Raw genomic sequence first — 27551 nt, 5'->3', positions numbered from 1 at the left:
AAAAACAAAAACAAAAAAAAGCAAATCAATGCAAGTTTCATGCATTTTCAAACTCCACATGAAGAAATAAAAGCAAAAACAAATCAGCATTTTGATCTAGTAAAGATGAAGGAGTGGCAGCAACCAGTTCAAGACGTGCATCTCAACTGCAAACTGCACTCAGTGAAGTGAGTGGGATTTAATCACAAATCTTGAACATGAATAGTCGATGATTCAGTTGGAGATCTTGTGATGCAGTGGGTCGTGTCCCTGCCTCCGAATCAGAGATACCATGTTCAAGTTACACTCCAAGTCTTAATTACTAAGACAGAAAAGCTTTAAAAACAAAAAGGCCAAATAGATTGTGTCTAAACATGTAAATACTTCTAAACCATGGCAATCGTGTGCGGGAAAGAAAAAAAAAGTGTAAGAGTCTTTTCTGGACAGCCATGAGTTGAAAATTAATTGCAGTCTCTAACGTCCTTTCTATCACTTCAGACCACAACAGTGAAACAAGTTTGTACATCTGCAGCAACGCTGACTCTTAAATTAGATGGGTCAGACTAGGACCAACAAAACAGGTGCAATCCCTTCTTTGGCTAGATGGATGCCAGATTTTGAATGTAAAAATCAAGCAAATGCCAAAGAGGCAGACTTTGTTTCCAACAAGACAGCCCATCATACAAAGTCCAGGAAAATTATATGCCACATCAGCCCAAGCTCACATGGCGAATGGATCTTGCCATGTAATTTCCAAATCCTATTATATTTATTGCTAATCAACCTATTCAGACAAGTTGTGTGACAAACCTTCAGGGCAAGTAGAACTTGAATTTGGATCTTCTGGCCCAGAGGCAAGGACGTTGGCACTGTGCCATGAAACCAACCCTTTATAATTCCACCTACTGTGGTGGAATTTGAACCTATGTCCCAAAGCATGAGACTGGATCTCTGGATTACCAGCAAAATTACATTAGCGCCACACCATTGTCTAACCCCAAACTCCATTACATACATACCACATGTGATGCATTTTTATTTTCTTCTTGGCAAAGTTCAATAATCAAATCCTTTCTAATGTCTTCAAAATCCTCCACAGCAGGTATATCCTGCTCGTCATTCACTGCTCCTTGTGGTTGTATAAATGACAACTTAGATGTTATTATAGGCTCCATTCTGGCAAGAAAAGAAAAAAAAGTTGGGAAAATACAAAAAACAAACATTGTATTTTAACCCCAGGAACCTTTCAACTTCAGGTTCTGAAAAACGTGCAAAAAAAGGCTAGATGCAACTCAAAAGATTAGTTTTTTCAAATGTCACTCAGCATGACAAGAGCAGGCTACCTGGTCATTATCACATTAAGTTTAAGGTTAGCTGTTTTATTTCCAAAATGACTTTAATGGTTTTGCTGCAAAGAACTCTATTGGCCAAAAAATGCATTTCCTTTCTAAATTTAATTTTCCTAATCATCTGTTCAGAGATGTTATTACATGCCTTTGGAGGAAGTGCGACTCTGGTTTTTGGGTCTAGCAGTAGGAACACTGCCAATGCATCAGAAAAAAGGCCCTCCATTTATTTATTTGATATATTGTGATTTTGAAGGTTCCACCCTCGCAGCCTCCTTCATGCTAAAAGTGCAACTACCACAGATTAAACCCACCAGGGTGGGGGAGGACGAGGACGAGGACAGAGCGAGAGAGTGCGACTTACATAATAAATGCACTATGCTGCCAAAAAAAAAAACAACTGCAGATACTGGAAATCAAACAAAAACAGAAACTGCTGGAAAAACTCAAAAACGTTGATGGAGAGAAATTAGAACTAATGTTTCAGGTCCAGCGATATTTCCTCAGAACTAGAAAATACTGTTCAATTCTGAAGGAGGGTCACTGGACCCAAAACATTAAACACAGATTTCTCTCTACAGCTGAGAGTTAGTAGTAACACCGATGCTGGAGAATCTGTGATAACAAGGCGTAGAGTTAGATGAACACAACAGGCCGAGGAGCATCAGAGGAGCAGGAAGGGTCCAGACCCAAAACTTCAGCTTTCCTGCTCCTCTGACGCTGCCTGGCCAGCTGTGTTCATCCAGCTCTACACCTTGTTATCTTTCTCTCCACAGCTGTTGCTATTCCTGCTAAGTTTTTCCAGCAATTTCTGTTTTTAATCACTAGATTGCAAACAAGGTTTCAAAAGATTCCATTTACAGCTGGAGTAGCATGACTTCAAGTCCCACACACTCCAGAGGAGTGTAATAACATCTGAACAGGTTGATTAGAAAACATCTCATGTGTACTCAAGTACAGGATAAGAGTACAGTGAAAAGTGCATAATGTCATCACAAATGGCATCATCTTTAGGTGTAAGTACCTCGGTAAAAAAATCTTAGTTACTGGCAGAAAAATAAAGAAATAAAAGTTAATAAGTTCAGCATTACATAGTTTTAGCATAACAGTAGAAAAATAAAGAGGTAACTTTACAGTCATTTCTTGATGGTCCAAGCTGGGCTTCCCCAAGAGGGCTTGCTCTTCACCCCCATCACCATGCCGAACAAACTTTCACCCATGCTAAGACCCGTCTGAGCATTCCTGGCTGTGCCACCACTCAAGGCTTTGGCCCCAATCATCACAGACTGCCAGTCGTCAAAGGCCAACCACCACCGTTATCCTTTGCCACTGGCCAGTCATTGCTCTCAGCCAGACTTGCACTGGGCTCCACCCACTGCCATGCTCCATCACTGCTGCTGCCACCTCAACTTTTACAAAATGTTCGAGGTCCACACTGGCCTCACTTGAGGTCCACAAGTTCTGCTGTCGATGCCACCCAAGCTCAAGGTGGTAAGTAAGGAAAAAAGAAGTTAAAAAAAAAACAAACAATTGGAGCAAATAAGCTCCAGCTAAGGAGCCAACTCTGCTGCTGTCTTTCAAGGGTGGACTATTAATTATCACTACCGTCTCGACGGACACATATCAATGCAAGGTCCTGTCCAAACAACTCAACATTCTGATTTGGAATGGGATTGCCATTCCTCCAGTGCCACTGTATCAAAATCATTCAACTCCAATCACTTCACCCAAATAACATTATGGATGCAGCTACAGAAAGGAGGACAAAGCCAGTACAGCTGACAGTGCATTAATAAATTATTTAAATCCAAACTAGCACAAGTGTTCCAAATTCTCCAAGCACTCAAGAATCCTAATCAATAGGGTTGGGAAACAGGCATTGGGAGCTTGCTGATGTAAAGCTTTTATCTTCCAAATGTCAAGTCTTCTCTCAGGACTTATTTTCTGCAGATTAATTTCCCACACATTACACACTGCTGCAGCAAATTAAATTCGAATGTCTTAAGCCTGCTGTTCTTAGCTTTTGGTTGGACACATCCTAGAGCAAGTAGTCTTCCATCCATTTGATTAGAGAGTTACTCTTTAGTCTGACAGAACACAGCAGCTAGGAAAACAAAAATCAAAAAGAGGAATTGGGCCAATAACACAACTTTACTCAACACCTGCACTAACCTCAAGAGAGGTCTGTGATGGATCCATTGCCAAAAATCACCAGTCGTATTGTCATGAGGCAAGCAATTTTTTTGGAAGACAACTATACTTCAGCAGAATCTTCTGGAATACCTGACAATTTACAAAGTTGAAGACCATTGTCAAGTTGAAAAAATATTGAGTGGTTGGCATCAGCCATTTTCTCATAGGCTGTGATTATCCTCTCAGCTATATCTCTTGATGGCCAAATTTCTCACAGATTCATGGAAGAAGCGTTTAATAAATGTAATCAGTCCGTTCAGTTTCTCCTAATGATCACTCCTTCAATGGACAGCTGGGAGATTACTCTAATTTTCACAGTTGGATTTGTCCGATTACTTGTCACAATCGTAGGGTCACTGACATTACTCAAGACTTCCTCTTCACTTCAGATCTCCAAAACATTTCACCGACAGGATGCTGGAAACGTAGAACTTGCCACCACAAAAAGTCCATGCAACGAGCAGTGATGCCCTTTAGAGGAAAGCTTGATAAAACACCAAAGGGAGAAAGGACCAGACCAATGTACGGAATGGAGAGAATAGTCTCCGGAACACTCGCACGAGTTGTGGGAAGTCACCCCCTTCAAATGTATATCAAAAGGTTTTCAACGATGTTGGTCGAGAATGTAACATTAGACAAGTGCACGGACATCTTCCGGATCTTGTCCGATTCACAAAATCCTTTAGGTCCACCCTAATCAACAACTTTGCCAGTTTACTAGAAGAGTTCAGAGTAGAACGCTATTATGTCTTAAATTCGTCAGTGTCCATGGACAGAGCAGAGTGCACTCTGTTCACCGGGACGGGAGAACACCAACAGCGGACTTACCTGGTCTATGAAGACCGGAACCCTCTGATGCAGACTGGCACTTGTTCAGGAGCGAGCACAGACCAGGTACGAAGTGACCGGCCTAATTTTCGTATATCGACCACTAGCACTCAGTTATGTTCTCTCTTCGACAGACAAAAGCATCAGGGCTGGGACTATGATCCCTTTCACATGCACATATGTAGATCACCAGAACTTAGTTGTGATCGCTGTCATACAGACAAACACTGACCGCCAGAACTCAGTTATAAATCACAGATTGAACCTAGTGGCTCCAATAGCCGCTTGCCTGCCGCGCGCTCCCAACTAACGTTCCTGCCGCGCGCTCTGGTTTTTAAATCCCACCAATAGCGAGCTGCCAGCTTCCCGGAGCATCACGGGTAGTGGGTAGTGCAGCTGCGCAGCGGTCGTGTGGTTCTTGGAAGATCGTGGTAAGGTGATAAGATGAGGAGAAAATGCTTTGTGTCCTTATTTGTAAGGATGCTAATCGGATGGGATGCGGATATGAGCCTGGGAATCATAGTATGACGATCCAGTTCAGCATGACTTTGCTTTGACGCAAGGTCGCCGTCCAGAACCTTGAACTCTGTTTCTGTCTCTTCACAGATGTTGCACAGCATAACCGAGCTTTGCCAGCATTTTCTGTTCTTTTTCGAGTTTGTCTTTGATTTAAAGTGGGATCGACAGTAGACGGTGCCTTTAGGCGAAGTGCTGCGGGCGAAAACATTGACCTTTCCAGCCCAGGAAGAGCAAACGTTTCCCCTCACGTTGTGAAAGCATGGCGCCTTTTGTAGATTTAAACATCGTCAACACTACGGACAGAAAGAGATTGCAAAGTCTAATAGAAACAGCGGCACACCGTGAGTGTTGTTTCTTCTTAAATCACGTTGCAATGTCTTAAAGCACGTTACAGTTTCACTCTTTGAATGTCTGAGAGTGGATTTAATTAATGTTTTTTAAATGTTCTCTTGTCATGTGAAATAATTATTTTATTCTTTTCGGGCGACTGACAAACCGCATTGAATGAACTGCGTAGGATTTAGTTTTAATGGTGATTCCCAACCTGGAAATTATTGTCATTATCAAATTTCGTACACAGCGCTGTTCTTCAGACACAGCAAAATCAGAGTCAATGCGAATCAGAACGAAAACTCTACTATTTCAAGACATGTCTAACACAAACGATTCAGTGATAATGGGAACTGCAGATGCTGGAGAATCCAAGATAATAAAATGTGAGGCTGGATGAACACAGCAGGCCCAGCAGCATCTCAGGAGCACAAAAGCTGACGTTTCGGGCCTAGACCCTTCATCAGGTCTAGGCCCGAAACGTCAGCTTTTGTGCTCCTGAGATGCTGCTGGGCCTGTTGTGGTCATCCAGCCTCACATTTTATTAACAGAAATGATTGAAGTGTTTCTAGGCCAGCCATCTCAGTCCTGGGAGATTGCTGTGGGATTTCCTCGGGGTAGAAATTGGAAAATCACCTGTTCAGACATATTCCGAAGCAGGTGGGGCTTCCACTTAGGCATCCTTGCCCCACAGTAGGAGCGCTTCCACTGTGCCACCAGATCCCTAACTGTTCCTAAGAGTATTAATAAACCGAATTTTCTAATCAACCTTTTCAAAGGAGTTATTGCACACCTCTAAAACCGGTGGAACTTGAACCCAGGCCTCCTGGTCCAAGGTAGAGATACTACCACTGCACCAGAAGACCCCTGACTGCTATGTGCAGAGACCTAAACCCAATTATTTTCAGATGCTTCACCAATATGAGTTCAGAATAGGGATGTTTCTTGATTGGAGATTCATTACCATCTTTGACTTCTCATATACTGAATCAGTTCTTTTTTTTTAATTAGTCCCAAAACATTTCTTTACTTGGTCCAGAGTAGAGCATTCAACCTTTATTGATGTCCCCACATTCTTTTGGTGTTTTTTACCATTGATGTGATCCAGTAAGTTGATTGAATCCTTTAGTCACAAACATTCCAGTAATATGCTCCCATATCAGACTGTAGTCTTTGCGATGACTATGGATTTTCTTAAGTTTATAATCATTGTGGCATGAAAGCTCATGCCTGATTGGTACTGGAGGCTTTGCACTTTGCATCTCTCTTTCTTCTTGCAACTGCTTATGCACCAATTTCTCATATTCCTTATTGGTCCCACTTCTTGCATTTTTTTGTCCTGCTCCCTGATGCCATCTGCAGCTAAGTGTGGATAACATTTGGGCCTGGCTGATGAGTGGCAAGCAACATAAGTGCCAGGTATCAACTTTTTCAAACAGAAGAATCCAATTGTGTCTCCATGACATTCAATGATGATACCATTGTTAGAACTCCCAGCATCAACATCCATTGACCAGAAATTCAGCTGGATCAGACATATAACTAATATGGATGGCTGAAAGAGAAAGTTGGAAAATAGGGATTCCTGCAGTGAGTAACCTACTTCCTGACTTCCCAAAGCCTAGTGGCAATCTGCAAGACACTGCTGAGGACTCTGCTGAAATGCTGTCTGCTGGCCTGGATAAACCCAGTTCCAACTACATTCAAGAAGCATGCCTACTATGCAGGAAAAAAAACAGCCTATTTACTTATCAGCCAATTTGAATAGTCAACCCCATCCACTAGGGTGCAGTGGTAGCGATGCATACCATATAAAGGACGACAGCGAAGGCAGTAGAATTATCAGAATGCAACCTGCAAGTTTTCATGCGAGTTATACACCATCCTGACTTGGAACTACATCACTGCTGCTTCACTGTTACAGGGCTAAAATCCCTAACAACACTGGGTGCACCCTCACCAGAAGGACTGCAATGATTGAAAATACCACCGACTCCACTGCAAATGCTGGGACTACTGCCATCCCACATGTCCTGTGAAAGAATGCAACAAAAAAGTCTTTTGATGTCCAGTTCTCCCTAGATCAATTTTAATCATTTGTTGGGCTAAAAAGTTCAACACAGCTGCTCAGAAGTGTCATGATCCACCTCTGGAAAAGGTGGGACTTGAATTCTGACCTTCTGATTAGAGGTAGAGACACTGACTGCGCCACAAGACCCCCTTTACACAAGGCTGTAAATTGTGGTTAATCCTACCATGTCCTATCCATGCCCTTCCTGTTGTGCTTTGTTGTCAATTTGATAAAAGCACTCAATTTCCAATAATTGGAGGGAGAAGTCATTTTGACTTTGCCTCCAGAAGAAGCCTCACCAACCTCTTGCACCACCTCAACGTAACGTATGCGGAAGTCGAAGCCATGAATACAAGTGTGATAAAGGCCTTCTTAATCACCCAGGCAATCTTCAAAAAAAATTATGTACCTAAACTCCTAAGTCTCTGTTCTACAACACTGCCCAAGGCCGCACTTTTAATTGAACAAATCCTGCCCTTGTTTGTCTTAACAAAATGCAATAGCTCACGTTTATCCCAATTAAACCCCGTCTGCCACTCTGCAAGCCATTGACCAATTGATGAAGATTTCTTTGTAATCTCAAAATTTTTCACTGTCCACAATACTGCCAGTATTGTGTCATCAGCAAACTTACTAACTCTGCCTTCTATATTCTCATCTAAATTATTTATACAAATGACAAACAAAAATGGACCCAGCATCCAACCCTGTGGAACACTGCTGGTCACAGGCCTCCAATCTGAAAACAACCCCACCGCCTCTCTATCTCCTACTGTAAAGCCAATTTTGTATCCAATTCACAAGCTCCTGAATCCCAAGAGATCTAACTTCGCTAATTAGCAACCATGTGGAACCTTGTCAAAGGTTTTACTAAAGTCCAAGTAAACGATGTCTTGCACACTGCCCTTATCAATCATCTTGGTTACTTCTACAAAAAAATCTCAATTCAGTTTGAGGGACATAATTTCCCTCGGGTAAAGCAATGCTGACTATCCCTAATCACTACTTGCCTCTCCAAGTGCATGTAAATCCTATCTTTTTAGAATCCTCTCCAAAAACCTACTTATCACCAGCGTCAGACTCTCAGGTCTGTAGTTCCCAGGCTTCTCCTTGCAGCCCTTCTTAAACAAAAGCCAATATTAGCTGTTCTCCAGTCATCCGGCACCCCAACCATAGTTACAGACTATGCGAATATTTCTGCAAGCGGCCCCGCAATTTCCTCCTTAACTCCCACAATGTCCTGGTATATGCAAGATCAGGTCCCAGACACTTATCACCTTTATTTTCCAAGATCTGCAGCACTTCCTTTTCTGTAATGTGAACTGTTTTCCAAACATCAGTATTTACTTCCTTGAGGTTCTCTAGCCTCCATTTCTTCACAGCAAAAAGGGACATATTCATTTAACATCTCTCCTATCTCCTGAGATTCAACGCAAAGATGACCTCTTTGATCTTTAAGGGGCCCTACTCTCTCCCTAGTTACTCTCTTGCTCTTAATATTTTGTAGAACCTCTTTGGATTATTCTTAACTTTATTTTGCTAAGGTTATCTCATAACCTGTTTTTGCCTTCCTGATCCTTCTTTTTTAAGAATGCCTCTACACTTTTTTTATACTGTTCAAGAGATTCATTTGAGCCCACTTGTCTGAATGTAATATATGTTTCTATCTTATTCTTGACTAGAACCTCAATATCTTTATTCATCCGTTATTCTCCAATCCTACCAACCTTACCTTTCACTCTAACAGGAACGTAATGATAATGAACATTCATTATCACACCTTTGAAAGCCTCCCACTTATCAAATGTCCCTTTACCTGCAAACAGTCTACTCCAATCAAATTTTGCAGATTCTTGTCTTGTACCATTAAAATTTGCCTTACTGGATGTGAGTTTGCTCGCTGAGCTGGAAGGTTAGTTTTCAGATGTTTCGTCACCATTCCCTCACTAAATCCATTTTTTTGAGTAAGCTTACGATTTGTTTTTTTTCATCCTCCTAATTTGAATCCTGACAAAACGTTATTGATTTGAAAAGTTAACCTCATCTCTGCTGCATTTGCTGCCTTACTTCTTGTTTCAAGCAGTTTCTGCTTTTATTCCAGTTTCCAAACTCTCAGCATTTTGCTTTTGTTTCTTTCCCTATCTGTTCTTGGCTTGATTTCTACATTTTTAACTGCACCTGTAAAGCAGGACAGAAATATTTACTACATTGCAGCCACTTGTTTTTGGGTGAGGGTGTAAAGTATGGTTGTACTTCATTAACCCTGGAAATCTGCACCATCTTCCATTGATGCTTTATGCTTTGCAGACTTGAGTAATCTCAATTGTCTTTTGTACCTGGATATGTGGCATTACAGGCAAAAGAGTATGTACGCACTAGAATTATGGTACGTACAGCTACTTACACAGATCAGTGCAGTTTAAATTAAATTCAAAGTTTGAGTTGTGAATACTGAAGCAGACAGGGTGAAGAGTTCTGAATTGTTACCAGGAAAGGAAAATGTCAAAGGGTAAGATTTCAGACAGATAAACACAGATTGAAAGATTTGTATCTAATTGTATAAGCTACTAGAATAAAAATAGTAAGTTCTGAAGAAACTATGTGGATCTGGCAGCATTTGGAGAGAGAAACATTTATCATTTCATGTCAGTTATATTTAATGCTGCAAAATTTGAAGTTTCTCCATCTTCTGTTTTTATTTCAGACCTTTCATTTGCAATGTTTGATCGGTAATATTGTAACAATATAGAAACAGTTAAACAATGATGTATTTTCTGTTCTCTAGTTGGTTATTCAACAGTTGCACTTAATCACGTGGTTGAGTTTCAAGGAAAAAGGCAGGTATGGAAGTTGGTTAATGTCTTAAATTCTACAGAGTGGTTTCTGTAGCCTAAATCATCATTTCTACCTATCTAAAAGTTTCTAATCAGTTATTTGTCTTTGGGCATGGTGATTTTAGGACTCTGGTTTCACATTCATTTTTTTTAAAAAAGAAATCAGAAATCACTGAACAATGGGCAAATGCCACAAAGTAACCAATATCCATGGGTTAAAGTTGGTACTACTTCTGCACATCATTGATATAACAAGGTGTAGAGTGGATGAACACAGCAGGCCGAGCAGGAAAGCTGATGTTTCGACACATCATTTTGTTTTTCCATAAATCAAAGAGTAGAATATAGTACGGGGACAGTAATTATATTTCATGTTGTTGACAGGGTTTATAACATAACTATTCCCAAATTAAGTTTTGAAATATTTGTAAAATTATACATTGACTTACCCACTCATCTTTAATCACCTTTTTTTAAAAAATCCCACACAGTTAACTACATATCAGATGTCTCCAGTGTCCTGAGCCCCACCTCTAAAACAGATGTCTACCTGAAGCATAAATTGTTCTATCTTTCTACAGCTACTGCCTGGTCTGGGTATTCCAGTATTTTTAAATTTTATTTAATTTTAAGACAACATCTGCAATGTTTGATTTTGTATTCTGAAATTTGGAAGTAACAGCACGGCAATCTATCCTGAGACATGATTTTTTTAAACATTTTGTTAAATTAAAAGCAGAACATCTTCCAGGAATCCCACCAAATAATTGAGGCTCTGTTCATAGTTGGCACCAAAACTCAGTGCCCACCGTTACATACCTTTTCCCATCTATAACTGCTACACTTTTTCCATATCCAGACTTTTAAAGTCTGTTAAAAGTAAACCACAAAGGCATTTGTGTAATTCCAACAATAAAATATTCAGTCTGAGCCCCCACCACCACCTGTCACGTTATTTTACTGCTGAAGGCCAGTAATTATTTTGTCATTTCGTGGGTTGAAAATGTTAGTAAATATCAGTAGTAACATTTCCATACAATTTGTGTAGATACAAGATGCTGTTGCATTTCAAAATTGCATTGCTGTATAAATTTTTGTTGCAATGAATACTTTATATGCAAGAATAGATTATTTTTGCTATTTCTGATTTGTTAGATGTATCTATACTTTGGACATCAGTGAAGCAACAGGAGATCAGCTTACGTATTTGAACTTTTTTAAATTTGGCATTTATTACAATGATAAAATGTTTTCCAGGGAATAGCTAAACCAACATCTATTGCGGAACTTTTTCCATCACCGCCTATTGTACAGGTAAGTACAAAAATTGATTTGCAAATATGATTTTGAAGCATTTTATTTTCTCTAATTCTCACCATAGTACAGTAACTTTCGGATGTTGTCATTCCCAAGTCATTTGAGTAGGCTAGCAGAACTTAGTCTTTTAATCAATTTAAAGAGAGTAGGGGCATTCTTAAGAGAGAAATCAGGAAGGCAAGGAGGGGATGTGAAATGGCATTGGTAGGTAAGGTTAAGGATAATCCAAAGAGATTGTACAAGTACATCAACAGTGTAACTAGAGAGAGAGTTGGGCCTCTTAAAAATCAAGGAGGTCATCCTTTGTGTTGAACCTCGAGATGGAAAAGATACTAAATGAATGTTTTGCATCCGCTTTTACTGTGAAGAAAGAAAGGAAATCTAGAGAATGCAAAGAAATAAACTTTAATGTTTTAATAACAGTTCACATTACAGAAGAGGAAGCTCAAGAGGTCTTAGAGAATATAAAGATGGATAAATCTCTGGGACCTGATTTAATGTATCCCAGAGTGTTGTGGGAAGTAAGGGAGGAAATTTTGAAAACCCTTGCAGAAATATTTGCATCATCTGAGGTTGAAGTAACGGATGACTAGAGAGTGGCTAACATTGTACCTCTTTTTAATAAAGGTTATAAGGAGAAACTGGATGACAATAGACCTCTAAGTCTGACTTTGGTTGTGGGTGAATTGTTGCGGTGAATATAAAATATAGGATTTATGGGCATTTAGAGAGGCAAAAATCGATTAGGGATAGTCAGCATGGTCTTTTTGCAAGGAAAATCATGTCTCTCAAACTTGATTGAGTTTTTTGAGGAAGCTACCAAAACACTGGTTGATGGCAAAGCAGTAGACATTGTTTATTTGAATTTTAGGAAAGCCTTTGACATGGTTAATTATGATAGACTAATTAGTAAAGTTATGTCACATGGGATTCACGGTGGGCTTGCAATTGGATACCAAATTGGCTTATCGGCAGGAGACAAAGAATAATGGTGGAGGGTTGTGGAGGCCTGTGACCAGCGGTGTTCCACAGAGATCAGTTCTGAGTCCTCTTTTATCACTTATATAAATGATTTGGATGAAAATGTTGAGGCATTGTTTGTAAGTTTGCCAATGACACTAAAATTGGCATTGTAGACAGTGAAGACAGTTTTCTAAGATTACAAAGGGATCTTGATCAACTGAGTCCATGGGCTGAAAATGGTAGATGGAGTTCAACCTGAATAAATGCAAGATATTGCACTTTAGTACAACAAACAAGGGTAGGACTTATACAGTTAATGGTAGGGCCTTGGGTAATGTTGTAGAATGGAGGGACCTGGGGTGCAGGTACATAATTCTTTTAAATTTGTGTAACATATAGACAAGGTGGTTAGAAAGGCATTTGGCACACTTGCTTTCATTGCTCAGTCCTTTGAGAGCAGGAGTTGGGGATGTTATGTTGTGGTTATATAGGACGTTCATGAGGCCTATTCTGGAAAACTGTGCCTGTTCTGGTGGCTGAGTTATAGGAACGTTATTATCAAGCTGGAGAGGGTTCAGAAAAGATTTACAAGGATGTTGCCAGATACGGAAGATTTGTTTTCTAAGGAAAGGCTGGATAGGCTAGGACTGTTTTTCCTCTAGAGCGTAGGATGTTGAGAGGTGATCTGATAGAAGTTTACAAAATAATAAGATGTATAGGTAGAGTTGATATTAGTTGCCTTTTCCCTAAGATAGGGAATTTCAAAACTAGTGGGCATATTTTTAAGGTGAGAGGAGAGAGATTTAAAAAAGACGTAAGAAATGTGGTGGTTTGCATGTAGAATAAGCCTCCTGATGAAGTAGTGGATGCAAGTGCAATTACAAGATTTAAAAGACATTTGGGTGGATACGTGAATAGGAAGGGTTTGAAGGGATATGGGACAAGTTTAGTTTAAAATTATATTAGGCATGGACCGGTCGGACTGAAGAACCTGTTTCTGTGCTGTATGACTCTGTAACTGCAGGGCACCTACCAGGCATAAACTTACACAATGACAAAAACATGATTAATGGAAAATAGTGTTGTTTTTGTTGTTGCTTGCATTTTATATTGACTCATGCCACATGTAGGAGGTGAATTGCGAGTACTGGGAACAATGATTCTGGCGTGTTGTGTCTTATGGCTAGTGGATCACCACAACCACTGTGGGTCCCCAGCGATCTGCTGAGAATATCTGAGAATCACGACAAAAGTAAATTGAACAGTAAAAAATACTATTTTCATCTTGGGTTGCTAACCATCAACCCTGTAGAGGTGTGCATGTGCAGTTACAGGGTGAACACATGATGAACTTTTACTTGCACTGCATCTATTAAATTCTCCACAGTTTCTGAGGAACAGATCAAATAAATCACCACTAGGTAAAATCTGAAATAGAAACACAAAACATTGGAAATATTCAGCAGGTCAGGAACGAAATAATTTATGTTCCAGGTTAATGACCTCTCATCAGAATGAATTTGAAATATCTGTTATAAATAATGAATGTCAAAATTAGACATAATGCAGAAGAAAAATTAACGAGTGGAAGTAGGGTGGTTAAGGATAAAACTGTCATGATGGTCATATTAAACCTGAAAACCCACAATTCTCAATATTGCTGCTTTTTATGAGTTAATCATAACATATTCTGAACATTAATTGAAAATAGCGCTGATGATTATGCCTGCTTTTCTTTTTCTTGGTTTGGTGCTATTTCAGATTATTTCCATACTTTTTAAACCTGAAGTATGATGGGCAATTGATGCTACAAAGAAATAAATATGTTTAGCTGTGATTGTTGAAAAGTAAGACTGGAAATAATTAACACTTGAGTTTAATAGAATTTCCGTTGAATAGGGGAAATCAAAGCCAATTAAAATTGTGACCAGACTTACTGTGATTGTCTCTGATGCCTCTCACTGCAATGATCTGGTGAGTACAGATTCATCATGTCTAATTTTATGGAGATTTGATTTCCAGGATGTATAGTTTTTTTTTCTCAAACTAATTAAAAGGTTATGTTGTACAATGCAGAAGAAAAGACATTAGGACTGTTGACACACAACATTTTAAGTGTTGGTTGATGAAGGAAGTTGAGAGAAACTGAATCATATTCAGAAAGGGTTGCTTTTAAATAAGGTATGGTAGAAGCTGACTAGGGTAAAGGAATTACAGGAGACAGCAACAGCTCTTTTTAGGGCTGATTTTTTTTTGAAACAACAGCAGCTGAAATAATAAAGTGTGGAGAGTTGGTAAGGTACTATCTTATTGGTGAGCAGAGTGAAGCATAACAATGATGTTATATATGAAAATGAAGAGGGTGTAGATTAGGGTTTTAACTGCAATAGTAAGGGGAAGCAAAAGTACACAAATTCAGGTGGCATAATTTTGATCACACTTTAATTAGAGCAATTTTCAGCAAAAAGCAGCAGTGATCTTGAAATGAGGCGAGTAGCCAAAAAAAGTGGAGCTGAATATATTTGGGTTTGAATGTGGAAGTCTACCCCATTAGATGACTTGATCAACTGAGGAGTATTCCATTTGTGTGGCCTACGAAATCTTAAACCTGATTAAGAACATTTGATTTTATTAACACTAAAGTTGTCTGTCAACTGCCTTTAGATTTTGCCAAATCTGTGAAATTTGACCTGATGTCAGGAAAATAATTTTACTAAATTGTACAGATTAGCTAGTTTCAGATTATTAAAAGTTACTTTTAAAATGTGAGTTTCATGCATATGTTCAAAATACATTATCATGATAACTGTTGTTATTTTTCATTTTATGTGTTTGAGAACTGCAGGAACGTAAATGTAGGGCCAATTTATTTTACAGCCTGTGAACAACTTGGGCAATGACCAGTCGGGAAAAGAATGGTGTGAATGTGAAAATGATGTGTGATGTTGAAATTAAAAAGTCAGATTTATCATCCTAGGTTTTCATGGCTAGCTAAGAAACTTGCTAGTGTGCGGCTCAGAGCTTATTAGCACCTATTAACGTGTCATTATTACTGAAGTTTGCTCCATTTTTATGTAATTTGTTATTTTTCCACTCTCTAGAGAGAATCTAGATAGCAGCTGATAACTAGATGAAAGCCTCAGTCTGCCTGCTACTTGCCAGTGTCTTCTCTCGCCTCCATCTTGGCCAGCATTTCGCGACATCTCATGCAGGTGTCATGGGCACTGATTACCTGCATCCTCCACAATTGGAAGTTGCCATTGGCTAAGTGCCAGCCTTATCACATAATGGCTCATTTGAATCAGGGATAATGGGAACTGCAGATGCTGGAGAATTCCAAGATAACAAAATGTGAGGCTGGATGAACACAGCAGGCCAAGCAGCATCTCAGGAGCACAAAAGCTGACGTTTCGGGCCTAGACCCTTCATCAGAGAGGGGGATGGGGAGAGGGAACTGGAATAAATAGGGAGAGAGGGGGAGGCGGACCGAAGATGGAGAGTAAAGAAGATAGGTGGAGAGAGTATAGGTGGGGAGGTAGGGAGGGGATAGGTCAGTCCAGGGAAGACGGACAGGTCAAGGAGGTGGGATGGAGGTTAGTAGGTAGCTGGGGCTGCGGCTTGGGGTGGGAGGAAGGGATGGGTGAGAGGAAGAACCGGTTAGGGAGGCAGAGACAGGTTGGACTGGTTTTGGGATGCAGTGGGTGGTGGGGGGTGGGGGGGGGGGGGGGTGGGGAAGAGCTGGGCTGGTTGAGTGGTGCAGTGGGGGGAGGGGACGAACTGGGCTGGTTTAGGGATGCAGTAGGGGAAGGGGAGATCTCCCCTTCCCCTACTGCATCCCTAAACCAGCCCAGTTCGTCCCCTCCCCCCACTGCACCACACAACCAGCCCAGCTCTTCCCCCCCCCCCCCCCCCCCCCCCCCCCCCCACCCACCCACTGCATCCCAAAACCAGTCCAACCTGTCTCTGCCTCCCTAACCGGTTCTTCCTCTCACCCATCCCTTCCTCCCACCCCAAGCCGCAGCCCCAGCTACCTACTAACCTCCATCCCACCTCCTTGACCTGTCCGTCTTCCCTGGACTGACCTATCCCCTCCCTACCTCCCCACCTATACTCTCTCCACCTATCTTCTTTACTCTCCATCTTCGGTCCGCCTCCCCCTCTCTCCCTATTTATTCCAGTTCCCTCTCCCCATCCCCCTCTCTGATGAAGGGTCTAGGCCCGAAACGTCAGCTTTTGTGCTCCTGAGATGCTGCTTGGCCTGCTGTGTTCATCCAGCCTCACATTTTGTTATCATGGCTCATTTGAAACTCGGTTATAATACAGGCAAAAACTGCAGTACTGCATTTTTTTTTTGGAGTTCACTGACACTATGCATTACAATGCTTCTGACAGACACCTATGTCAGTCAACAAAACACGGTGCATTCTCAGGACTCTTAGCTCGCTTACTTGGTGCTCACTCACTTTGTGCTTACCTGGATGCTTACAGCATCTCTGCTTTGCATTGCCTTTTAATGCAAACACATAGGCATCATGCTTGGTAGCAATGAATAGTCAAGGGGACTGTTGTCAGTCGGGGGCCTTTTTGTCTCAGGAAAGGTGGTGAGGAGCCCCAAGTGAACAAGTAGGAAAGGACAGTAAGAGTTAGTAGATTTGACAGATGGAGTGTATGAGAGCCAGCCTAGACAGGTAGACAGTGTTGGTGGGAGGTGGGTGCAACAGTAGAGTTAGTGAATATGAGGGATGATGCTACTTCATTTGAGGAGCATGATCCGATCATCAGTCATCTTGCAGCATTGATGCATATTCCCCCAGTCTCCATGGACACCATACTGACTCAGGTGGCTAGTTCAAACCAGTGCTTGAAATGATGCACAGCTGGGGGTTAAATATGACAGCTGTGGTGTGAATGCTAGAAGTTCCTGGCATTAACAAGCACCTTGCTGCTGCTGCTGAGCATGTGATAGTGTGAGAGCAGAGGCATAGTGCATGTTTAATGAGATAAGTGTTAAAATAGTGAGAGGGAAAAAATTGCTAGGACTTGCAGTGGGACATCCCCTTCTCCCCAATAAAACTCCCTGACGTTTGTCACTTTGTTTAATTTTTTTGGAAAATTTAGCTCTTGTTCCTCTGCAAACAAAGCACGTTGGTAGCCAAGTGTGAAAACAAATGTAATCTAGTCATATTTATGATTTCCTTGCATTAAAGTTTCATTTAAACAAAGTTAATGTTCTGCCCTGACATTTAACACTGTTTTGTTCCAGAGAACTACTTCCCCGCATACCAGATCATATGACATTGTGGCTGTGTTACCAAAAACAGAGAAGTTGTTTCATGTAAGTGCAGAAGCTGAAGAGAGGGTAATTCACAAATATCTATCTATAAATGAACATATTCTTGCTTTTATTTCAGTTTTTCTTTTCGGTGAATGGCTTTTTAAAAAGAAAAAAATCTGCTAATTTAGAATCTACAAATAATTTTTTTCCTCTCCGCATCAATCTTAAAACTTGTGAACGTAATAAGTGAATATGCGATTCAAATCCCTTCCTCCATTTCACAAACTATGTCTGTCTAAACTGAAACTGCCTGTTTTTGATTTAAATCATCTTCATAAGCAGGATGTTCCTGCAGCATTAACCTGCCCAATATAAGACCCTATATGTTGGAAACATAGATGAAAGAATCTAGGGCAGATAAATTTACAATAGTGGCGGTATCTGCCAGCTGCTGGACCTCTTGATGTTGTGTAATAAAAAATCAACCAAAAGAACCCCACCTGTAAAGATATTATCTAACTCCCGTAATAGTTTAATGAGAATGTTTGCTGTTTTCCCTGCTTCAACTTGCTGCACATCCCGTTTCAGATCTTCTGTAATGAGGTTGTTGTGATCATGGTCAAGTTGTTCTTATGAATGGGTGGTAATTTCAGAGCTCCCGAGATATAGAAAATATCCCTCCAGTATGGCAAATTGCAAATGTGACTCTGCTTTATAAGAATATTGAAAGACAAAAATCAGGGAATTACAGACCAATTAGCCTAACATCTCTGGTGAGGAAATTGTTGGAGTCTATAGCCCAAGATAGAATAACTGAATACCTTAAATTTTAATTTCATCCGGAAGAGCCAGCATGGATTCATGGTAGGTAGGTCATGTCTGACAAACCTTATTGAGCCTCCAGAAAGAATTTTATCAAATTCTGTCTAAGAAACTGTCAACTAATGAGGACAAATTACTGACATAGCTGGGAAGTTGGTTGAGTGGCAAGTGTCAGAAAAGAAGGATAATGGGTAGGTACTCAACTTGGCAGGGCATGATCATTGGTGTCCTGTAAGGATCTGTATTAGGGCCTGAATTATTCACATTATTGATTAACATTTGGATAATGGTGCAAAAACTCCTATATTCAAATTTTCTAATGACATAATATTAGGTGGTACTATGGACAGTGTAGATGATAGCATAAAATTCCAAAGGGATATTGACAGACCATGTGAACCAGCAAAGCTGTGGCAGATGAAGTTCAATGTAAGCAAATATGAAGCTATCCAGTTTAGACCAAAATACAGTAGATCAGGGTACTTTCTAGTTGGTATGACATTAAATGTAGTGCATGCCCAAAGAAACTTGAAGGAGTTCCAGTGCCTAGATCTTTAAAACTTTTCCAATGTGGCCAGGTATATGCAGGTTGGGTGGAATAGCCACAATAAATATAGGTTTATGGAGATAAGATGGGGGAACTAGGTCTGGGTGGGATACTCTTTGGAGGGTCATTGTGGTTTCAATAGGCCAAGTGACCTCTTTCCTCATTGTAGGGATCCTATGAAAATGTCACCAAGAGGTGCAGTTAATGATCAAGAAAGCTAATGGAATGCTGGCCTTTATTTATAAAGGACTGGAGTACAAGGAAGCAGAAGTCATGCTGCAGATGTATAAAACACTTCGAGCAGATCTGGGCAGCACAGCTTATAAAAGATACATTGTCGTTGGAAGTACAACCTCCATTTGCAAGAATGATACCTCAGCAGTTAGCTTATGAGGAGACCTTATCCAAACTAGATCATGACAAAGAAAATTAACAAAGGCAGAGCAGTGAATGTTATCTATATGGACTTCAGTGAGGCTTTCGACAAGGTTCTGCATGGGGACATTGGATAGCAAGGTTGGATCACATGGAATACAGGGAGATCTAGCAATTTAGATACAAAATTGGCTCTAAGTTAGGAGACAGGATTGTGATGGAGGGTTGCTTTTCAGACTCGAGACCTGTGACCAGCAGTTTGCCACAAGGATCAGTGCTGTATCCGCTGTTTTTTTGTCATTTATGTAAATGATTTGGATGTGAATACGGGAGGTATGGTTAGAAAGTTTGCAGATGACAGTAAAGAAGGTTACCTCAGAGTACAATGGGACCTTGATCAGATGGGCAAATAGGCCGAAGAGTGGCAGGTGGAGTTTAATGCAGATAAATATGAGGTGAAAATTTGGTAAATCAGAACATGACTTATACACTTAATGGTAAGGCCCTGCAGTGTTTTACTGAACAAAGATACCTTGGGATGCGGGTTCATAGTTCCTTGAGTCTCAGGTAGACAGGGTAGTGAAAAAGGCATCTAGTACACTTCCCTTTATTGGTCAGTGCATTGAATGTAAGAGTTGGGCGGTAATGTATAGGACATTGTTAGGCAACTTTTGGAATACCGCATTCAATTCTGGTCACCCTGTTACAGGAACGATATTGAGAGGATTCAGAAAAGATTTACAAGGATGTTGCCGGGGTTGAGCTATAGAGAGAGGCTGAATAGGCAGGAGCTATTTTCCCTGGAGTGTTGGAGGCTGAGGTTTGCCACATAGAAGTTTATAAAATTATGAGAGGCATGGATAGGATGAATAGTCAAGTCATTTTCCTAGGATAGGGGAGTCCAAAACTAGAGAGCATATGTTTAAGGTGAGAGGGGAAAGATTTAAAAGGGACCTAAGGGGCAACTTTTTCGTGCAGAGGGTGGTGAATGTATAGAATGAGCTGCCAGAGGACGTGGTGGAGGCTATCATATGTTGAAAGATTGGAGGACTGGGCTTGTATACACTTGAGTCTAGAAGGATGAGAGGGGATCTGATTGAGGCGTATAAGATTATTAAGGGATTGGCCACTGTGGAGGCAGGAAGCATGTTTCCACTGATGGGTGAGTCCAGAACCAGAGGACACGGTTTAAAAATAAGGGGTAGGCCATTTAGAACAGAGTTGAGGAAAAACTTCTTCACCCAGAGAGTGGTGGATATATGGAATGCTCTGCCCCAGAAGGCAGTGGAGGCCAACACTCTCTAGATACTTTTAAAAAAGAGATAGATAGAGCTCTTAAAGATAGAGGAATCCAGGGTTATGGGGATAAGGCAGGAACAGGATACTGATTGTGGATGATCAGCCATGATCATAATGAATGGTGGTGCTGGCTCGAACGGCCGAATGGCCTACGCCAGCACCTATTGTCTATTGTGTAGAAAGATTCAGACATAACTAGTAGTAAGAAAGGATTGGTGACAGGAGATAAATAAACACCCCAAATAAAAATGAGAAAGAAAATAGCGCAAAGTAAAAGAGAAATAACTAATTAAAGAATGGGTTATCCCAAAAACAGGACAGTTTTCATTCTTTACTCCAGGAGCATAATTGTAACTTCTTAAAAAGCTGTTCATCCCTTTGTGCTGTCCTATTCATTCCTATTCCCAAAATGAAATTTCACTTCTAAATATGATAGGATTGTGGAGATCCTGTTTAATCAAGCAAAGCTTACTTTGTTAAACCTTGTTTTTATGAAATATTTTTGTGACATAAATTACTTTTTAACAGGTAGCTTGTATGACCTTGGACATTGACTTAATTTGTATTAATGTGATCGAGAAACAACCATACCATTTTAGACGGCCTTCAATCAATGGGGTAAGTACTGTTTGCTCAGCAAAAGATATATTAGAAATAAATAATCATTTTACAAAATGGCCACTTTTACCTGAAAAATGTGTTAATAAAAAGTAGAGGATCACCAATAACATCAAATTTGCTTTGATCATAAGCAGTAAATAACAGGATGTAAAGTATTTTGCATAATAACTGGAAATATTGATTTGAATCTGGCACAGATCTTGCCATACCAAATGAAGATAGAACTTGGAAAGCTCACAGTAAAAGATACTAACAGTATTCAAAAATTATTAAATAGCAAAGGGGCAAAAGGTGGAGACAAAACAAGTAGAATAAATATCATTAGAGAAGTGCTAGGGAAGCTAAATGTTGCTAAAGACTGAAACCTCCTGGACCTGGTGAGATTCATCCTAACATATTAGAAGGAAGTAACCACACACATCGTGGATGCACTAATAGTAACCTCCAATAACCTGTACTTTCTGGAAAAGTCCCAGCAGTTTGGAAAGCTGCTAATGTATCACCTTTCAAAATGAAGGGAGGAATATTTAAAAAAAAAACAGGTTAACTACAGTTCAGAGATAGTAGGAACGGCAGATGCTGGAGAATCTGAGATAATAAGGTGTAGAGCTGGATGAGCACAGCAGGGCAAGCAGTGTCAGAGGAGCAGGAAAGCTGACGTTTCAGGCCTAGAACATTCTTTAGAAAATGATTTTTCTGAAGAAGGGTCTAGGCCCGAAACATCAGCTTTCCTGCTCCTCTGCTGCTTGGCTTGCTGTGTTCATCCAGCTCTACATCTTAACTACAGTTCAGTTAGTTCTGACTCTGCTATTGAGAAAATGTTAGTCTATTGTAAAGGATGTAATAGCAGAGCTTTAAAAATACATAATATGATCATGACATATATTGGGGTGTGTGGGTCGGGACCCAGGGAGAGGGGAGGGCGTCAGAGATCAGGAGACAGACAATCTTTTGTCCTGGGAGAGAACCAGAAGGGAAGTTGGGGGAAGAAAGCTGCATGGAGTACAGCAGACCTACCATCAGCCTGGTGGGCCCTCTTTCCTCTTCACTCCGAGATTCACTTCCTTCCTGTGTCTGACTCCTCTTCCCACTGCTTAACTGCATTTCAGATTGTGCTTGCTTTCCTGCACAACCCTGCATTTGCATGTGATGTAGTACATAAATTCTACATGGCCATATTATTTTCAGAATCATGTGCATGCACTACCACATTAGTCCACATGTGTAGCTGCCCACAGTTGCAAATGTCAGCAAACATGTTTGACTGACCTTGTGAGAAAAGAGAATCTGTACTAAATCGAAATTTGTATATGACACAAGAATAAATGTGAATGCATTTGGTGAGGCTGACAGTCTGCAGAAGGATTTAGTATGAAGAAGTGAGTGTGGGCAGAAAAACTTGGTAGATGGAATATAGTATGGCAAAATAGATTTTTCTCTTTGGTAGGAGGAATAAAGGAATTGAATATTATTTAAATGGAGAAAGACTGCAGAAAGTGCTAGAACAGAGGAATTTCAGAGGCCTTGTCCATAAATCTCAAAAAACTAGTGTGCAAGTTCAACAGGTAAAAAGGAAAGCAGATGGAATGTGGCCTTTATTTCAAAGTAGAGAGGTTCAGCAAAAGCTATGCCAAGTACTTGTCCAAACACACAATACTGTGAACAGTTTTCAGCCCCTTTATCGAAGGAAAGATAAACTGGTATTGGAGGCAGTCCAAAAAAGGGTTGACATGCAAGGGTTGTCTTACAAGGAGGAGTTGAGTAAATTGGACCTGTATTTATTGGAATATAGAAGAATGAGATGCGACCTTATTGGAACATACAAGATTCTTAGAGTACTTGTTAGGGTTTTGAGAAACATGATCATGTGGTGGAGCAAACTCGATGGGTTGAATGGCTTACCTCTATTCCTCCATTTTATGGTATTATAACTGGTAATGTTCCTAAATGCCTTCAAGAGGCTGCTGATGAGCTGCTTATGAACTGTTGCAGTTCACGATGGGTCAGTATTACAACATTTCTATAAAACTGTTAGTTCCAGGATTTTAACTCAGTGACAGTGAAGGACGGGGTTATAGCTCCAAGTCAGGATGATGTGCACCTTGAAGAGGAATTTGCATGTGATGGGACTTTCATGTATCAACAGCCTTTGTCTGTATAGGTGATAGGCATCTCTGGTTTAGAAAGTGGAAGTGATGAAAGTGCTGCTGAAGGAGCTTTAGACTGCAAATTGTAGGTGGTACACTGTCAGTGGTAAAGAGAATGAATGCTGAAGGTGATGGATGGGGTTCCTATCAAGCAAACTGTTTTTAACCAGAAACCACCTACTTGTGGTATTTTCTCTATTTTTCTACACTGTGTTGCATTTTTTGTCCTGTAGCATCTTCATTGATGTTGAGTTCCTAAGTCATTATAGAGCAGGTTCTACCTCAGCCAGCACTGATGACGCTGTGATGATGACACTGCACTCTAGCCAATATAGAACATCAACCCCATATAGTCATCACAAATGGGAAGCATTTGAGGCATCCATCTTAAGTTGGCATTTTTTCCCAGTGTGAATATGTCCTTATTTTTATCTTTTTCCATAGTGTGATTTGAATTAGTTATGAGGATATCTCTCTTCTGTCTTGTGCAACAATTGATCTTAAGTTCTTCTGAACTGGCTTCATTGTTCTTTGTATTGAAAAGCAAGGAATTTCCGGTCTTTCCCCATAATGAAAAGATTAGTATTGTAGCTTCATTTACTGCTATCTTGAATAAGTCCTTCAGACTTCAGCCATATAAACTGGACATATACTCCATGAGGTCTGGCCTAAACCCTGGCACGTTTTAACACTATTTTCCTTGTCCTCCACTTTTTTCCTGGCAGTATGATTCATTATTCAGTTGTTTTTTTTTCATTATTTGCTCTTCAGTGCCTGGTCATGTTAAATGCTAAGCTATTAATGCCATTGTCCTCAGTATTGTCACCTGAAGTTATTTCAGCACCGTTTGTACATTATCTGTATCATCCAATATTTTCTTACAATGTAAGTATTTTATAACTAGTTGTTCATTTTCCAGCTGGTAGATTTTTATCTGCCCTGTCATGTTGTAACATAACACCACTATTTTGCCTCTATCAAATTTTTAACTTTCTCAGTCAAGTATATGTTTGAACACTATTTAAATTGTGCATAATTTCATACTTTATCGTTCCAGTTACTATTTTTGTGACCCCACCATTTCTACTTATTGGCTAATGTTCTGAACCAGAGTTCCTCTGTCTTTCATTTAACTACCTCTGCCCTCTATACTGCCCTCCCCTTTCTGTCGAATAGTTATGGTATATAGAACTATATACTAGTTCTGTCGTTATAGCTAGACCATTCTTCCGTTTATGTGGATGGTTCCAGGAATGAGCAACCTTATTTTCCTGAATCTTTTCTGCAATCTCTAATCTTGTCTTATCATTCCTGAAGTGTGGTTTCCAGAACTAAACATAATGCACCAGCTGTAGCCAAACCAATGTGGTATACTTAGTCATAACTTCTTTGCTTTTGTCCACTATGCCCTATTTATAATGTTCAGTGTGTTTTAACTACAATTTTTAACTTGCTGTGCTGCCTTCAGTGATTTTTGCCTGTATGCTCCCAGATTGCTGTCACGCTCTCTTTAGAATTGGACTTCTTCAGTTATTTTTCACATCCCCTATCAAAATGAAACCCCTCATTTCTAGGCATTAAACTTCATGTGCCAATTCCAACAACCTGTCTCTGTACTTTTGAAGTTTGACACTATCCTCCTCATTTCAAAATGTTTCAAGTTTCATATTATCTGAAAGTTATGAAATTGCACCTGAACACCGAGGCCTAAGCCTATCAACTACATCAGGAAGAGCAGGGGTCTTTCACCCCCTGGGGCATTCCTTCGTAAAACATTCTCCTGTCTGAAAAGTGATAGTGGGAACTGTGGATACTGGAGAATCCAAGATAACAAAGCATGGAGCTGGATGAACACAGCAGGCCAAGCAGCATGTCGGGAGCACAAAAGCTGACGTTTCGGGCCTAGACCCTTCATCAGAGGTCTAGGCCTGAAATGTCAGCTTTTGTGCTCCTGCGATGCTGCTTGGCCTGCTGTGTTCATCCAGCTCCACACTTTGTTCTCCTGCCTGAAAAGTAACTGTTAACCTCTATCTTTCCTGTTCATTATGAAATGGTTTAAAATATTTTACTTTGGTCCCATTTGTGCCATGAACTCTAACTTTTCTCAAGTGTGGACTTCAGATGCGTTTTGGAAATCTGTATGCATCTCACCAAGAGCGTTGCTTTCATCAACCCTCAGTTGAGCAGGTTAATTAAACACGATTTCTTCTTCACTAATCCATGCCGACTTTCCTTTATTAACCTACATTTGCCCATATATCTATTAATTTTGTCCCAAATAATCATTTTCATAATCTTCCTGACAACTAAGATTAAACTAATTAGCCTATTGTTGCTGACCTTACCTCGATACCCTTTATTTGAACATTCAGTGTAAGCTTGTCACTCTGCAGCGGTGTAATACTTTAATATATACATTGAAATCCTCCATTGATCCCATATCCCAGGTTTGAATTTCACTTGCTAACTCTGCAGTTTTTGCTCCAGTGCAGGAAATCCTCTGAACATCCACTGCGTTATCTACCAATTTTCTTGCCCCAGGCATGTAAGCTGCAGTACCCCTTTCTCTGTGCACATGTCACCCAAATGCCGCCTAAAGGTCAATTCTCCACCATCTTTCTTGACCCTCTTTCTACTGCTTGCCAATCAGTCTACTTAGCAGCATTCTAGCATTCTGAATGACCTTTTTTAAAGGTCAATTATAGATCAAATCCTTAAGCCTCCCCTTTCCATTCGTAATTCTTGCTTAGTTTAGCAAATATATAGAACAGACTAAAAGCTGACACATTTATAGTCATTGCTTCCTCTGTACTGAAGCCACCTTACCACATCACTTGTTCTAACAATGGCTGCAGTATGATCCATGACATTATATTGCATTTTGGCGTGGTCCTTTTATTCATTTGAAAGTCCAGTATAAATTAGCAACTCAAACATGCATTCCTTGCCTGTCTTCATCGTCTTCCCTTGTCCGAATTTTATAAAAATAGCAAAAATCCTGGCAAATGAAAAGAATACAATGAATACCAATAGGTGGCAAAATAAATCTCAAGAAAAATGTATGAAAAGAAACTGACAAGGGATATTAAAAGCGCTGTAAAAATTACTATTATATGTAATATTGAATAACTATTATGCGACAACATAATATTCAATATTTTATCATGTCACAGTGGGTCTTCAGTTATACTGTTTCCAAGTTTGCTCGAGTAATAATTACAGATATGAACAGTCAGACATGGCACTGTATGAAGTCAGGCATCAGCAATGAATTCTCAGCACTGTAAACTATTAATGGTAATAGTCTTACTCAAAATATTTATGCATGTATAGACTATAGATAACATCAATTGTTGGTAATGGTATTATCTTAGTGATGCCACCATTTCTATTGGTTTTAAAAGGTGTACAGAATGCTTGGCAGGAGGTTTTAGTTTTTATGGACATTTTTCCATCATCTTTTTGGCTCTGAGACACTGAACTATGACTCTGCAATAGCAGATATGCTGCCTTCACAGAAATGAAAATCACAAGTGTCATGGACCAGGGCACATCCCCTTCAAATATATCAAAGAGATAGCCCACACTGTAACTTTTACCTTGTTTAAAGACAGTTGTGTGGTGCTGTATTCCAGATGAAATTAATCGGTTGCTATACTCTGCTTTAAGCAAAATACACTTTATTTTAACTGTGGGGTAAAAATACAAACAATAGAAAGAGGAATTGGTATAACTTCAGTGGAAGACTTAACAGAACATTAGATTATTTAGCTAGCAAACAGCAACTGTTCCAATATAGTTATATCCCATAAAGGCAGCCTTGGCAAAGGCAAAGTCAGTGAAACCGATTGTCTCACATGTGATTCTGGCAGCAGAGACAACTCCAGCTATTTGCTGTGGTTGAGAGAGATGTAACAGCTTCCATAATCAACTTCAATACCCCAGCAAGTACTGAAAGCTAAATTAACATCCTGGTTCTGTGGGAGCTTGACTCTATCCATTCATGCTGCTTCTATTGTTCCAACTCTCTTTTTTGAAAAAAAGACCCTAAGGCTGCAGAAGCTGTTGCTTTATTTGCTTTGAAT

General features: G+C 40.0%; 2 protein-coding genes across 6 annotated transcripts in view; one reads left to right on the top strand and one right to left on the bottom strand.

Moving 5' to 3' along the window:
- kif20bb (kinesin family member 20Bb) overlaps window positions 1-4638 on the bottom strand; it is an 87201-nt gene extending 82563 nt beyond the window's left edge. For both annotated transcript variants that reach the window (XM_048550618.2, XM_048550620.2), the window contains exons 1-2: window positions 4347-4638; window positions 999-1155 (exon numbers count right to left, since the gene is read on the bottom strand). In XM_048550618.2, coding sequence (XP_048406575.2) covers window positions 999-1154 — 156 coding nt within the window. In that variant the 5' untranslated portion in view covers window position 1155; window positions 4347-4638. The remainder of the gene's footprint in view (window positions 1-998; window positions 1156-4346) is intronic.
- Window positions 4639-4719: 81 nt separating this feature from the next.
- rpp30 (ribonuclease P/MRP 30 subunit) overlaps window positions 4720-27551 on the top strand; it is a 36724-nt gene continuing 13892 nt past the window's right edge. The window contains exons 1-7 of one of the 4 annotated variants that reach the window (XM_048551327.1): window positions 4720-4777; window positions 4953-5206; window positions 10052-10107; window positions 11358-11414; window positions 14280-14354; window positions 17644-17715; window positions 21227-21316. In XM_048551327.1, the coding sequence (XP_048407284.1) occupies window positions 5125-5206; window positions 10052-10107; window positions 11358-11414; window positions 14280-14354; window positions 17644-17715; window positions 21227-21316 (432 nt within the window). In that variant the 5' untranslated portion in view covers window positions 4720-4777; window positions 4953-5124. Of the gene's footprint in view, window positions 5207-10051; window positions 10108-11357; window positions 11415-14279; window positions 14355-17643; window positions 17716-21226; window positions 21317-27551 lie in introns of all 4 variants that reach the window. The other 3 variants (XM_048551329.2, XM_048551330.2, XM_048551331.2) reach the window with 3 other exon arrangements.

This window comes from Stegostoma tigrinum, chromosome 20 (genome assembly GCF_030684315.1).
Source record: "Stegostoma tigrinum isolate sSteTig4 chromosome 20, sSteTig4.hap1, whole genome shotgun sequence".
In the NCBI taxonomy this organism is placed as follows: Eukaryota; Metazoa; Chordata; class Chondrichthyes; order Orectolobiformes; family Stegostomatidae; genus Stegostoma; species Stegostoma tigrinum.
This window is presented reverse-complemented; position numbering and strand designations above follow the sequence as displayed.